This window comes from Chelonia mydas, chromosome 9 (genome assembly GCF_015237465.2).
Source record: "Chelonia mydas isolate rCheMyd1 chromosome 9, rCheMyd1.pri.v2, whole genome shotgun sequence".
Lineage (NCBI taxonomy): Eukaryota > Metazoa > Chordata > Testudines > Cheloniidae > Chelonia > Chelonia mydas.
The window spans coordinates 11,712,416-11,727,704 of NC_057855.1; the positions used below are offsets into that span (position 1 = coordinate 11,712,416).

Sequence of the window (15,289 nt, forward strand, 5' to 3'; positions counted from 1 at the left end):
CCAAGGGAACCATAGTCCACTCTCCAGCCACTTCCTCGGTGGCGAGTGAGGGGGACCCAGGCTCGCCCACTACTCCAGGTCCTGGCCCAGGGTCCCTGTAGATGGCAGCCACGTGCTGCATCCCCTCTAACTCCACAGTCTACTTCCCTTGGCCACTTTCTCACACCTTCTCCACCCTTGTCGCAGGGCTCCAGCAAGTCAGCAGTCAGCCGGGAGCTCGCTCCCTTGATCCTGCCTAGCACTGCTCTGTCCAAAGTGCTAGCTGCCCTCCGCCTGCAAAGCAGCCAGTCCTCCTCCCTCCTTGAGCTCCAGGGAATGACTCACTTGCTCTGTCTTGAGGCTCTTCTTATACGGGCCTGCCCAGCCCTGATTGGCTGCTCCTCGCAGCCCCTCTCCAATTGGCTGTCTCCTGCACAGCCTCCCTAGGGTCTTTTCCAATTGGCTGCCTGTTGCGCAGCCTCCCTAGGGTCCAATTAACCCTTTATGGGCTAGTGTGGGGCAGATGCCCCATCACAGCCTAACTCAATAGGGTCCTGGCCCATGCCTTGGGCTCCTAAGTGCTACCACAATATACACAATAAATAATGATAATATATGTTTTAAAAGTAGCACTGGAATACAGTGTAGTAAACCAAAAGTGAATGAGTGTGGACTAAACTTTGCTCTTAATTGTAAACACACATATACATACACGTGTGAACATACACATTACATATATATATATATACACACATACACTCAGTTCCATACATGTGTAATCACAAAGATGTCAGTGGCCTGGAGCCTGTGTAACTGAAAGCAGAGTTTGGAACCATAGCAAAACCTACTGTCCTGCAAGATGAAAAAAATGGAGTAAAATAATGCATTACTTTGACTGTTAGTTCTTCCGGGCTGGGACCATCTTTTACTTTGTGTATGTACAGCAGCTAGCCCTATGGGACCCTGCTCCTGACTGGGGCCCTTAGGTGTTCCTCGAACACAAAACATGAACAGCAGCAGCAGGTGATGGCCAAGGAAAAAGTAATCTTTTTGCTTTGTTAACATGAAGTTTTGGACTAGATTATTTACATTCCTTCAGTCATAGGCACCCAGCAAAGCTCCGGTACATTTGCAAAGGGGGAGTTCATTTTTTTCCAATACATTATTTTTGTTATTTCTTAAGCACGAACAGCATTACTCAGTAGATGAGTTGGAGCCTGATCTATTGCTAAGGCTCTGTGTTTGTCACAGCGGTCACGGAAGACACGGATTCCGTGACTTTCCGTGACCTCCATGACTTCTGCAGCAGCCCATGCAGATGGCCTGGGAGCCACCTGAGCAGCTCGGGCAGCCCCCGGGCCAGTTGCACCAGCCGCTGCTGGGGCAATCTCGGGACCCTCCGGCCCCCCAGCAGCAGGAGTTTGGGTGTGTGTGGGGGGCCTCAGGGCTGGGGGTTGGGGTGCAGGGTGGTGCTTACCTGGGGGGGCTCCCCGGAAAGGCCACAGGAACTCCCCTCCCTCAGCTCCTAGCTCCATGCGCTGCCTCCGCCTGCATGCACTGCCCCCGCAGCTCCCATTGGTCGCAGTTCCCAGCCAATGGGAGCTGCAGAACCGGGGCTTGGGGCGGAGCAGAGGCAGCACGTGGAGCTAGGAGCTGGAGGTCGCCGCTTCCCAGGACCCAGGTAGGGAGTTTGCTCCAGCCCTGCCATCCCCGCTGCAACACCCGCAGTGCCCCCTGGGCCACATGCCCCCCAAAAACCCGTGCTCCCCCCGGCTGTCCCCGACCATCCACGTTCCCCCTCCAGGCCATGGCCCCCATCGCCCATGGCGCCCCCCGGGCAGCTCCCCCCCCAAGTTTTAGTCAGGGGTATATGGTAAAAGTCATGGACAGGTCACGGGCCATGAATTTTTGTTTACTGCCCATGACCAGTCCATGACTTTTACTAAAAATACCCGTGACTAAAACATCGCCTTATCTATCGCCCATGAAAGTCAATACGAGTTTCCCTTAATTAGTATTTAAATGACTCAGTCTCTTAACATTATGATCAATTAGGGGTAGAATGGAAACATTCTTGTACTGCTATTCATTTTAATTCCTTGATGTATTCCTTACTGAGGGTAGGCCCAAGCTGCAGAAGGAATGGGGATCCAAACTTCCCACAACTTTGGGGGTGCCAGGTTTTGGTCTGGGCCCGTCTCAAACGGTATGTCATATTTTTCGGTTGGGTTTGTCTTTTATTTTGACCGTGGAGGCCCTTTTAAAAACTGAGCACAACTGTGCGGCACTGGCTAAGCTATGTGAACCAGCTGCCAGATACAGTTTAGTCACAGGCTCAGTCAAATGAATAACTTGAAAGCATCCGAAATATTGTTTAATCCACAGAAAGCAGGGAGGGACAGTTCAGAGAGCCTTCCTTCTTATTCCTTTAGGGTTCCATTGGCAACAGCTGTAGTGACCTTGGCAAGCCAGTCCCACTTGCCAAGATCTGGATCGGGGCCCAAAAATGAAGATGCGGAGGTTCTAAGGCCAACTGTGGCACATGGGAGTGAACGATAAGTGGCTCAGATGCCACAGCTTAGAAAACTACAAGCTGGTGCATAATAGTGTTGGATTTACTCTTTCACATGTACAGTGCGTCAAGAAATTGACGTACATACAGAGGCGGGGGGGGGGGGGGGGGCTGAAGAATTTAACCTGTGCAATGATTGATGTGTCATCATTACTCCATCAAATTATCTGACATGCAATACACATAAGAGTGCCGTGCAGGTAACTGGTGCTGTGTTTGCTGTGCTGGATTATTGACTATGATTTTGACCTGATATTTGCAGTATTTTAGATTTAAAAAAAACCAGAACGTACTTTGATGAAGTTAAAGCATTAAAGCCACCATGCTCCCTCCTGATTACACGAGAGGTTTGCTAAAGTTCAGATGATAGGCACATACTGATATTTGCCAGCAAGATGGACTAAAATAAAGCCTTGGCATGGGGGTGCTGTTATAACCCCCTGGTGCTTCAGTGAGGAGGATCATCTAGGAAAGGGTTCTCAGAACTTTTTCATAGAGAGATTGTCTCACGGACACTTCCCCTCCCATTCATGAAAACACAGACTACCTGTTATCTATGATATTCATATGGCAACCATTACCATAGGAGTATCCGAGGGCACCTCACAGTCTTTAAAGTGCATAACCTCACAACACCCCTGTGAGGTAGGGAAGTGCTATTATCCCTAAGGGAAACTGAGGCACAGAGAACAAAGTGACTTGTCTAAGGTCACTCAACCAGGCTGTGGTCGACCAGGGAATTGAACTTAGGTCTCCCATGTCACGGCCCTAACCACTGCATCATCCTTCCTCTCATCTCATTTGCACTTACATAAGATCACTGTGGCAAGTACCACCATTGCTTACATGGAAAATTATTCAGTATATATTTAGCTTCTTTTAATGTAATTTAGTAGTTAGAGCAAAGATGACAGCCAGAAGTGCATTATCTGCTGTCTCTGCATGGACCATTAGCAAGCGCTCTGGAGACCTGAGTTTGGAACCTCTGGTCTGGTATATTACCATTAAATTTGAAACCTTGGAAATAAAAGTGGATTGGGGAGAGCTGTTCCGACATTTTGGAGGTGATGCTCAACCTCACTTACTAACTGCCAAATACTACGACAAAACCAAGGTTATGATGCTGTCAATGTCAAATCAATGTAAATGTAGAACAAGGGCATTTCCTCGTGCCATAAAAATATTACCTGCTCTATCATGACTTTTCATTAAATATTAGCAATATCTGACATTTGTATGAGGTGATTGCTTTATCCATTAAAAATTCTGGACAGTCCTGTGCAGCAAAAAGCCAGATGGCACTAGCAACCTTCAACCTGTCTTTGCTATTTCTGCACAAATGTGAGCTGAGGTCATTTTGATTTTAACATGCTTTTCATGTTACTATGCAAGACCTGTGGTACTGTACCAGATTTCTCATCCATACCTTGTAGCTGGATTTAATTTATCTAGATGAGCCAGAATGCAGCATTTTTTCCTTACCTTTTAAGATGATCTTTCACCACACTATTTTTAAAAGCATTAGTATCGTCCTAACTAAAATTGACCTTTTTGGATGTTGAGCTTTACACATCAGCTCTTTTACGGCAGCCACACCATAGCATACTTCAGAACTTCACCTCAGCATCTGAACTACAGATTTCAATTTATGTTACTCTCACACACCAAAGACTGATTCCCTAATAACTGAGCATTCTTAACTCTCTATTTCTTGAGGTAAAGAATGAAAAAGAGTCTAAAATAAATCCATATATTGCACATAATGACAATTTGCAGTGCAGCAAATACCCTTAATGAACACATGAAAGTTCTTGTGATAAAAAGTAGACAAGTCCCACTCTTTGGCTGTTAATTCTTATTTCACACTTTTTTATCTGTTGACTTTTTCAATTTTCTGAGCAAAATGAGACAATGAAATCACTTTGCTTCATGCTCAGAAACAGAAGCAGTCTTACTTAGCAGAAAAGAGTTTTGTATCTAACCTTGTGTAATTCATACTGTCTGCCTCTCACAGGTATGGGGGGGAAACAGACACAGATATTGAATGTGGTTTTCCAGATAATCAAAAGCTAAAATGTGATAAACCAGTTGCATCAGAAAGTGGGGTGGAAAGTATCTGAAGGAGAAGTTGAAACAAGAGGTTCTTTGAAAATAAAATTATGATGTATCTTCTGACAGAAAAGCATATTATAATGTTTTTGAGCTTGGAAAACTGAAAAATAGCTTAATTTAATAGCTTCGTACTTAGAGCCACTGAATGTGAATGAAGATTAATGCTCACTCATGTTGAAAAGAACTTGGTTTGCAGTTACATGTTACAGATATTTTAAATTAGCATATAGAGCATGCACAGTCAATTAATTTCCTCTGGGTTTGCCCATACTAGGAGTTAATTAATTTCCAATTAAATCAAGGTAGTTGACACATTTGTAAAGGCTAGTCTGTACACTTCACTATGTTAATTACATTGAGTTAACTAGGAATCAATTAATTTGAGGTAAAAAGGCCTAGTTTAGACACATCAGAGACACACCAAAGTATAGATACTCAGAAAAGTGACTATGTCTTTACTGAAAACATCTGCTCAATGTGCAGTGACGGTCAAAAAAGCTAACAGAATGTTAGGAACCATTAGGAAAAGAATAGCTAATAAGACAGAAAACATCATTATGCTGCTAAATAAATCCATGGTACGTCCACAACTTGAATACTGCATGCAGTTCTGGTTGCCCCATCTCCAAAAAGGATATATTAGAATTGGAAAAAGTACAGAGAAGGGCAACAAAATAATTAGGGGTATGGAACAGCTTCCATATGAAGAGAGATTAAGAAGAGTCGGACTGTTCATCTTAGAAAAGAGATGACTAAGGGACGATATGATAGAGGTCTATAAAATCATGAACAGTGTGGAGAAAATGAATAGGGAAGTATTATTTACAGATTTAACACAAGAACCTGGGGTCACCCAGTGAAACTAATAGGCAGCAGGTTTAAAACAAACATAAGGAAATACTCTTTCACACAATGCGTAGTCAACCCGTGGAACCTGTTGCCAGGGGATGTTGTGAAGGCCAAAACTATAACAGGGTTCAAAAAAGAATTAGATAAGTTCATGGAGCATAGGTCTATCAATGGCTGTTAGCCAGGATTATCAGGAATGCAACTCCATGCTCTTGGTGTCCTAAGCCTCTAACTGCCAGAAGCTGGGAGTGGGTGACAGAGGATGGATCACTTGAAATAGCTCCGTTATGTTCATTCCCTCTGAAGCATCTTGCAATGACCCTGTTGGAAGACAGGATACTGGGCTAGATGGACCATTGTTCTGACTCAGTATGGCTGTTCTTATGGAAAAAAAGAGTGTGGTTTGTACATGGAGGTAACTAACTTCACGTAAATTCCTGGTGGTGACAAGGCACAGGGAGATTTTACCTCTGTATAGATAGTCAGATCAAACCTGGGTGGGGGATGTAGGGTTGACCTTGGCCATGTCTACACTAGTGGGAATCCAGCAGCATAGCTACAGCATAACACTGTAGTGTAAGCGCTATCTCCCAACAGAAGGGGGTTTTCCATCGCTGTAAGAACACTACCTGAGTGACAGTAGCTAGGTCAACAGAAGCATTCTTCTGTTGACCTAGCTGTTAGGTTGGCAGCTACAGCATACATAATCTTCTGGAATAGGAGTGGCTGTTCTTAAAGTTATTGGGTCAGATTCTCCCTTACCTTGCACAAAGTGCAGTCATTTCCACCTGTGTAAAATGCTTCGCAGTCAGAACGGTGGAGTTTTGCTTATATGTAAATGACACACACAAGTACCAGGCCATGGAGAATCAGGCTCATTGTTTGAAAAGATTGTATACTTTTGATATTCAGGCTGACGTTTTGCTTCTGTTCTGCAAAGTATTTCAGCTCCTGCAGAAAGATCACAACCCCACTCTGCATTTGTTCTGTATTGTATGATGGCACATTCAGGTCTTTGAATGGAGCCATGTACCTTTATGGGACCACACCAATGATAATAATGATAATGTTCTGCAGGTCTATTCAGGAGACAGGGCTCGGGGGGCCTACTAGGTTCCTGTTATCTTATTGCTGAGAGCTTTAGTGAATAGAACAACAAAGCCACTAGCCTGCAGCTGTCTAGTGATAAGATGTGATCTGGTCAGTTCTTATATAAGCTAGTAATTGTGGTTGAGCTAGGTCAATACTTGAATGGAAAAGAGGCAGCCATGGAATCTTTTGTTTTCCACTCATATTCTCTCCTTGGTCCCTCCGTGGCAGGTGACTCACTCTCTTAAGCTGAATCCCCACTGCATTAGTAGCTTGAGTTTCAGGTGCTCTCAGGCTCCAACCACCCCTTCCCTGATGAGCTAGCTACCTCCAGCTTGAAGTCCTGTTACCCCTAACCTGACCCCGCACCACACCCCAGAGGTCACACTTGAGCTACGAATGCAGTAGATCCTGAAGAACATTTCAGATGGCAAGTCACTAGGGGTGGAATGGTACCACCACTGTAGCTGGAGGTGTAATTTCCATCTTGGGTAGATGTACATCTGATAGCTTTGATTGAGCTAGTGTGCTAAAAACAGCAATTTGGGCGGCACCTCAGGCTAGCTGGCCTGAGTACAACCTACCCGGAACCCTAGGTATGTATTCAGGGTGGCTAGCCCGAGCCACCGCCCACACCGCCCTGGCACTGCTATTGGTAACGTACTCGTTTGATCAAAACTAGTGTGCATATGCCTACTTTAGCTGGAAATTACACTTCCAGCTGCAGCGTAGACCTTCATATTAGTGCCTAGACACATTAGTGAGAGATGCCTTAGAAATCTTTGGGGCCTCTGTTCTTAACAGAATTGAAGCACAGAAGTCAGGAAATCTAAGTAGGTACTGTGGGATTATTGAACACTCTGCTTCTTTGGATTTACATTTAAATACTTTTGATCTTCAATGAATAGGTGTCCTGGGCCGATATTGACAGAAGAACACTGAATTCAGAGAAACTGCAGCAGAAGCAAAACATAAAGGCCTGTTCTGCAGACAGAAAGCTGTTAGCTTTTAGGCTCCAACAATGGACCATATTTGAAATTGCTCATGTTTCCTGAGTTTGTGTGTACTGGCATATGGGGGGAGGGGTGGGGTGGGGAGGGCTTTGGGTGGAGTGCAATACAGGGTGCTGGCCCTCTCCAGTACAGCAACCTGGAAGATCTCTAAGGAAAACCAAAGTTATGTCAACTACCTTTGGGAAACAGGTACAAAAATGGTTTCACCCTGTCTCTGTAAAGATTAATTTCAGTGGTGTGATTTTTTTAAAAGTCTCTACATATCTGTAGAGGTCAGTATGGTTTAAGAAATAGAAACCACTGCCAAACTGAAAAGCCCCTGTACAAACATTTAAAATGGGTCTCTAATCAAGGTCAACAACGAAAATGGGGCTACACTGAAATTAATTAATCACTCGGGGGAGGGGGGTAGGTTTTAATCTGGGTATATATTTTACTAATTTTTGCACTCAGGATTTTGCAATGAACCCAAAAAGCATCTTTGGTTGAAATGTTTTTGGAAATAATTAAATGGACCAAATATTATGCACCTCCATTTGAATGTAGGTCTTTTTTTAATAAAGGAGATAGTTTTAGCTCCCTGAACTTGAAAAGACTATTACAGAAGCACAAATGTCATTAATGCCGAGGGGGATAATGCTGGGCATCAAAAGAGAGTGGGAGAGGAAAGGGGCTTGGTTGAACCAGTCCTTCTGCTAAGCAATTTACATTCTGAAATGTGAGGGGAAACAGATGTACTTAAATGTTATTCTGCTTTTAAAATGTGTATCTTTTGGTCCTGCCAACAGACTAGTTTTCCACTTGACTATTCAGGAATTGGCCCCTAAGTCTATCATGAAACTAAAGAAATTAACCAAAGTACGGAAAGAGCACTGCTCCTACCTTGCATTAGTCACTGTCTTGACCTTATGCCCTCCCATATTCACTGCAGTATATATTTCAGCCAGTAAATTCTCTGTGTGCACTGTAGAATTCCAGAGTCAGTGGGGTCCCCGGTAAACAAGAGAAACAAAATTGGAATTCAAGCTGTGAGGAAACCTGTTTGGAGCTGCAGCTGTTTGTTTATTTAAAAGAAAACCCGCCTATTCAAGATGGACTGTGATTCCATATATCTTGACACCACGGGCTTTCACATCCTATTCCCCTTTCTTTGGCTGTCTACCGAGCTTGGCTACCCAGCAAGGATGCAACAGGCTCATTTCTTGCTTTTGCTATTTTAATACTTTCCTTGCCCTTGCTTTGTTCCCCTGCACTTTTATCCACCAAAAATTATAAATCCTCAAATCTTACACCTCTGCTGTTACTCCCTTCTTTGGATCTCCTCACTGAGTTTCCATTGTCTTTTGCATTAAGTTCAAGCTTCTCATCTTCCCCTTCAAGGCACTTCACAACTCTATAGGCACTGGTGACTGAATAGAAGGACATTGTGTTCACATACGGAACCTGCCACCCCTTCTAAATATTACTTGAACCATAACACCAGGAGGGATTGCAGGTGCTCAGCACCACATAGGCCCTTTCAGTCAGGAAAGCATAAGCTTTTCTCACTAAATTATGTGGGTTTGGTTTGCCTTTTAGGTATGTGGATCACTATCCACTCCTCATATTTAATAATGGATTCGTCCATTTCTACGTCCATTGCCAATGATGAAGGACACAGGGCTCTAATACAGAAGGATCATCAATGATGTCCAAAAGCTCTGCACTTTGCTTGCAGGCACAATCTAAACCATTATAAGACTGACTGAGAGTGCTTTGGGTATGTCTTCTGCAAAGTCCGCAGATAGCTTGGAGAGCTGTGGCTGCGTCTCTCCTTGAAACACTTCAATAGCACTGTCCCTATTTGAGTGAGGAAGCACCGAACGACTAATTAGTGATTAATGTGACCTCTCTGGCCCAGGAACCTAACTCCCATGGATTTCATATAGGCTTAAATAAGGATGATCAAACCCTCAGCTGGTGTAAATCAGTGCAGTCCCATTGACTTCTGTGGGGTTGTGACAATTTGTCAGCCAAGGATCTAGCCCTAATATTTTCAAAGTGTTTTGAGACTCTTGGAGGAAAAGTGCAGTGGAAGTGCAGAATGCTATTATATTGGAGCTCAGTCTCCAACACATGCAGTCCTGCCTCTTACATTAGGAATTAGGAACCCCACCTGAGCCGTTACAAAATACATTCTCTGCAGCCACACGAGGTCTCCACTTAACTGTGACAGCTGGTGGGCCTAGCGGGGACTTTGGATGAGCAAGTTCAGCATTCCTACATGCTCCTCCACCCGGCTGGTTTAAGGAGATGCACCAGTGCTTTTCCTAGCACCAGCCCCTGTCTGCAAGACAGGGCTAATGAAGTTCCTCTCTAAGGTCCCTGGGTGAAACGGGTGGAAATGAGATTGGGCTAGTCATTGAAAGGGATCTAAACATTTGTCAGACGCTGCCAGCAGTAGGAGCAAGGGGATGGAGTGCCCAGGTACCCTTAGTGTTTGCTTGTAATAGCCAGCCCCTCAGTTTTCAAACACCCTGGTCTTCATTAAATATTTACTCCTCTCAGTTTGCTGCAGGGCGAATTAGAGTAGATCTGAAAGCGCTTTACTGTATGGGAAGGTGCAGTGTGTGCAATTCCTGAAAGGCAAATTCTCCTCCACCAAAGCAGCCTCACACCCTTCAGGTTGAGCATAAGCTTTCATGAGCTACAGCTCACTCCACTGCATGCATCCGATGAAGTGAGCTGTAGCTCATGAAAGCTTATGCTCAAATAAATTTGTTAGTCTCTAAGGTGCCACAAGTACTCCTTTTCTTTTTGCGGATACAGACTAACACGGCTGCTACTCTGAAACCCTTCAGGTTGGGGACCCCCCTGTTGGGGCGGGGGGAGCCGGCCTGGTGTTCTCCTCTAGCCACAAGAGGGAAATCTCCCCAAAATCACATTAGGTTATGTGCACCAAGGAGCATTGTTCCGGGGAGCCACCCATTTAAGCAGAGTGCCGGGGCAGACAGAGGCAGGGGAATCTCTAGCAGCCGGCACACACTTCCATGGAGCAGGGGGACTCAGAGTCAGTGTGGACGCACAGGGCCTTTGTTCAGAGAGCCTCGAGCTTCAGGCAGATCCCCTGAGATTCAACCATTCTCAGAAAGGCAGTATGGCTCAGGGGCTAGGGCACTTGCTGAATCTGTGCTGGGCTCCGTTGCTGTGTGACCCTGGGAAGGTCACTCTGAGTATCTACATAGCAGCTGGGAAGTGTGATTCCCAGCTTTGGTAGATGTACACAGGCTAGCTGTGCTTGAGTTGGCATGCTACAGATAGCAGTGCGCCCACAGCCTGAACACAATGCTACCCAACCCCCTGGGTACGTACTTGGGTGGCCAGCCTGTGCCACTGTGGCCACGCTGCCGATTTTAGATGATGGCTTGAGCAGAGCTGGGAAATGTCTGTTGTGTAGAGGTACCCTCTGGGCCTCTGATTCCCCTCCCACCTACTCTGTCTTGTTTATTTGGATTGTAAGTTCTTTTGGTCTCTTGCTGTTTGTTTGTATGTGCCTACTATGATGGGTCTGTGCAGGCCCAATTAACCAATGTGCACTTGCACAGAGCCCCCATCTCAGGGGAGCCCCGACCACAGCGGGAACAGCCTCCTCCTCCCCCAGAACCCCAACCCAGGGCCAGGAAGGGGGTCAGATGGGGTGTGGCAGAGGGAGGGCCTGCTTGCATTCTGTAGCGAGGGCCAGTGGGCCGGAGTGGGGAGCCAGGCCAGCCCCACAGGATAGGAGTCATTAAGAGGTGAGCGTAGGGAAGGCTCGCTCTCCAACAACACCCCATCCTGGGGTCTCCCACCCCACGGGAACAGGACCTGATGCTCTCACTACTTTTTACAGAACCTTTAAAAAAAATTCCTTGCCCTTGTGCGCACACACACACAGCCACACATTTTACCTTGTAATTAAAGCCTCTTATCACTCCCAGCACCACTTTAAAAATAGTCCTCAATCCTCCACAGACCACAGAGAAGCTATAACCCTGCTTACACAACATTGGATGTCCTGCTTCTGAGGGGCCTCACATGAAAAGAGAAAAGAAAAGGAGTCTGAAGAGAAAGGGATGGGGGTGGGGGAAGGGACTGAGAGTGAGAAAAATAAAAAGGAAAAAACAAACAAACAACGTAAACATCCCCCCAAAACTCCATCTGGATCCTTTTACCCTTACCTAGCATTTAACTGGCTGTGGGTGGGAAGATACCCACAGCACAAGGGGAAAAGGAAGTGTGGATATAAAGAAGCACAGACAGTCAGTGTGAATGGGGAACAAAAATCTCATTTAGATTCCTAGTAGTAACCCATTTCAAAGAGCTAGAAAAGAGAAAGCAGCATCTCCCATATCCGCAGGAGGAGGAAACCCTTGCATCCGTTAGGAACAGACAGCTGATATTTTTCAAAAGCTCCTTTCTGGAAGGCCATGAAAGGGAGCAGGAGACCCTGCAACTGACATCCTCAGATACCATTTTTAGCAAGGGGAAAAAAAAAGCTGCTCTGAAAGAGGAAACAAGGCTGGATACAGTCAGAGGACAATCCTTCTGCATTGTATTCCCCCAGTCTCTCTCCCTCCCCGATGGAACCAAGTGTTCTTCTCAGTGCTGGTGTGAACAGTGTCTGCCCATTCTCAGTGGCTGATAAGCATCAGCATTCTTTATGTTGGGTAAGAATAATGCTATGGTTAGAAATCCCAGTCCAAGCAGGTGATTAAGGAATAGAGATGGGCATTTATTTCTTCACTGTCCAATTCATTCTGCTTGACAATAAGGGAAAGGTCACCCCAGATTACCGCATGGCACAGAAGAACCGTGCTTCAGGAAGGAGTGTTTCTCCACCACCAAAACAAATTTCCCCTCCAGCCCTTTCTGTGTTACACACAGTAAACACCACAGAAATTACATGCACAGCTGTTTCAGGGCCAATTAGTCATGTGAGCTTTGAAACATCAATATTCCTTCCCTGGTTATCAACACTGTAATTATTGCTTGTCAGGTTTTTATGTTCTTCTTAAAATAAGCATCCAGGCGCTCAAGGTAACCCCTGCAGAACCTACTGGTGCAACAGCACACAGCACTTCCTCACAACAGCCCATGGAGGAGGGAAGGATTGCAATCCCCACTTTGCGAACGGGGAGATAGAGGAGCAGAGGAGTTAAGTGATTTGCCCGGGATCACAGGAGTTATGGGTGTCAAGGCTGGGATTAAAACTCAGCAGTTCTTGACACTCAGTACTGTGCTCAAATTAGTGAGCTTCTGGCCCTCCCTGGTGTATGTCAGACCAAGGGTTGGCTGTAGGACTTTATGGGTGTAATGTGTTCCGGTGATGTCTGCCTTCCCTTGATAGATTTCATAGCATTTCAAGTGGAACTGGGTCCAAAGCTTTCATTCAAAATGTGCCCCAGTGCAAAATGGCTTTTGCATCAAAATGGAAACTTCCATGGGAAATGTCCAGTTTTGAGAAAGTTTGTCTTGTTTTTCCATCAAATATTTTCAGGAAAACTTCATTTTTGCCTGACTAGCCATACTTTTTTGAGATTTGGTTGCTGAAAACAAAGAGTTTTTTGTTTTTTTTTGACAAAAACTTGAAATATTTTACAGAAAGGTAACAGTGAAAATGAATTGTTGTTCTGTGTTCTTTCACAATTAAAATCCTTTCCCAATCAGCTGTGAACCTGCATCCATGTCAAGTACTGGCCGACACTTGTTGTATGGAATTGAACATAGTACACTATGTGTTTTTGGTATGGACAGGGGCTACCAGGACTTTACACAGCTCATTTCTAATAATTTTGCTGGGAGCTGCTTTTGAAGCCAAATCTCTGACAGAGAGAACTTGAACGGGGCACCATCTCCTTACCCATAGAGTGGCTCATAGGCATCCATAGAGCAGCACTGGGTAATCTTCTCCACTGTGCCCTTGTGGCTGAGTTCTGGCTTGTATCTAGGAATGCTGGGGTAGCTAATTCAATGTTTATACCCATTCACCAATGATCTTAGAGAGTTTCATCACTTATGCTTTGGATGCCCTGAGCCAGTGTCCTTCCCTGGGTATGTGGCTTGTTCATATGTCTTGTGGAGGGAGATCATCTAGCTGGCTCTGACTCCTTCTTAGAGCCTTTGGGGTGCCCAGAAAGTGGGACCCCTTCTCCCCAGTTCAGGAGAAGTTCTTTGGGGGCAGGTAGCCTACTTGCTGCCCTTCCCCACCCCTCGGTCCATTCAGTATTAATGGAACCCAAAAGGTTCCACGCAGACCTACTGTTGCTCTTTCACTGTTGGTAACCTCATACTGTGGCCTTCTGCATCCCAGAATAGGAATCACCCTTTCTGCCCCCACCAAGAATCTCCTTTATTTGTATGGTCCCCATTACCGCAGCATGTGAGCATCTCACAAATCTTTATCCCTACAACACCCATCAGAGGCAGGGAAATGCTATTATTCTCAATGTACAAGTGGGAAACAGAAGCACTGAGAAACTAAGTGACTTGCCCAAGGTCACGCAGGAAGTTTGAGGCAGAGCAGGGGATGGAACCTTGGTTTCCCAGTTCTCAGGCTAGCATCCTAACCATAGGACTGTCCTTCCTCTTGGGCACCCTAGCTGGGCATATCTGACAAACCTTTTCTGAATCTTGGGTTTCTAATGAAACTTGTCTGGTTTTGTGCTTTGTTGCAAAACTATCATCCGTGGGTTATCCTGGGTTAGTCACCTAGGCTACCAGACCAGATGGTGCTGAGATGATGTTCAGCCATCTACAGATCTGATCTGGAAACCTAAAGGTTAAAATCTCTCTCTCCTTACAAATTCCTGAGCAAACAAGCTCTCCAGGAAACAATTTATGATCTTTAACATGAAGGAAGGAAACAAATGATGTCACAGACGAATTTGGAAGTTCTACAGATGACAGACAAATCTAGACCACGATGTACTGCAGCATCCCCTAAGTTCTTTCCTAGACAGAGAAGTAGAACTGGTTGAAAAATTTTAAAATGTTTTGACAAAGAAATGGGATAGATAGTTCACATATGTTCCCATTTTCCAGCCAGCTGTACGGAGAAGCCAGGTTTGCGGGCTTTCATGGTGCAAAAGCTGGATAGATGTTTAGCTGAAGACAAAACCTGGATAGTTAACAATGTTCCACTAGCATTTAATTCTGTTCCCATTTAAAACAGTCATAGTTTTGCTATGGAGTTAAATAAGGGGTGAGGTAGCTCTTCAGTGTCACCATGACAAGGCAGCATGTTCTGGATGAATCAGTACAGAACTGATTCTGTGAGCCAGGATCTCATGTGTTGTAATGGCATCACCTCTCTACATCTAAGTTTCTTCAGTTGTAAGATGGGGGAAGAATAACAATTACCTTTCACTCAGGAGTGTTGTGAAGTGGTTTTTTACAGTTCTTTAGTGAGGCTTGGTATTATTCAAGAAGCCAACGGTCTTTGACAGTGAGTTAGTATGCTACCTTTTTAACATTAAAGGCCTGGGTTTAAGTTACAAATGGAAATGAATTTGGTAGTCTCTTCAGATTGACTCCATTTATCTCCAGTGATTGGCAACCTATGGTGAAGAGAGACCCCAAGCTGCAGCGGGTCAAGACTGAGGTACATTGGCACAGCTGTGTCTGGGAAGCTTGTCCAGCTCCCACCCAGCAGTGGTTC

General features: G+C 45.1%; 1 protein-coding gene across 1 annotated transcript in view; it reads left to right on the forward strand.

Moving 5' to 3' along the window:
- ZMAT3 (zinc finger matrin-type 3) overlaps positions 1 to 7,642 on the forward strand; it is a 54,857-nt gene extending 47,215 nt beyond the window's left edge. The window contains exon 7 of the mRNA XM_037909100.2: positions 7,510 to 7,642. Coding sequence (XP_037765028.1) covers positions 7,510 to 7,543 — 34 coding nt within the window. The 3' untranslated portion in view covers positions 7,544 to 7,642. The remainder of the gene's footprint in view (positions 1 to 7,509) is intronic.
- Positions 7,643 to 15,289: the final 7,647 nt, after the last annotated feature.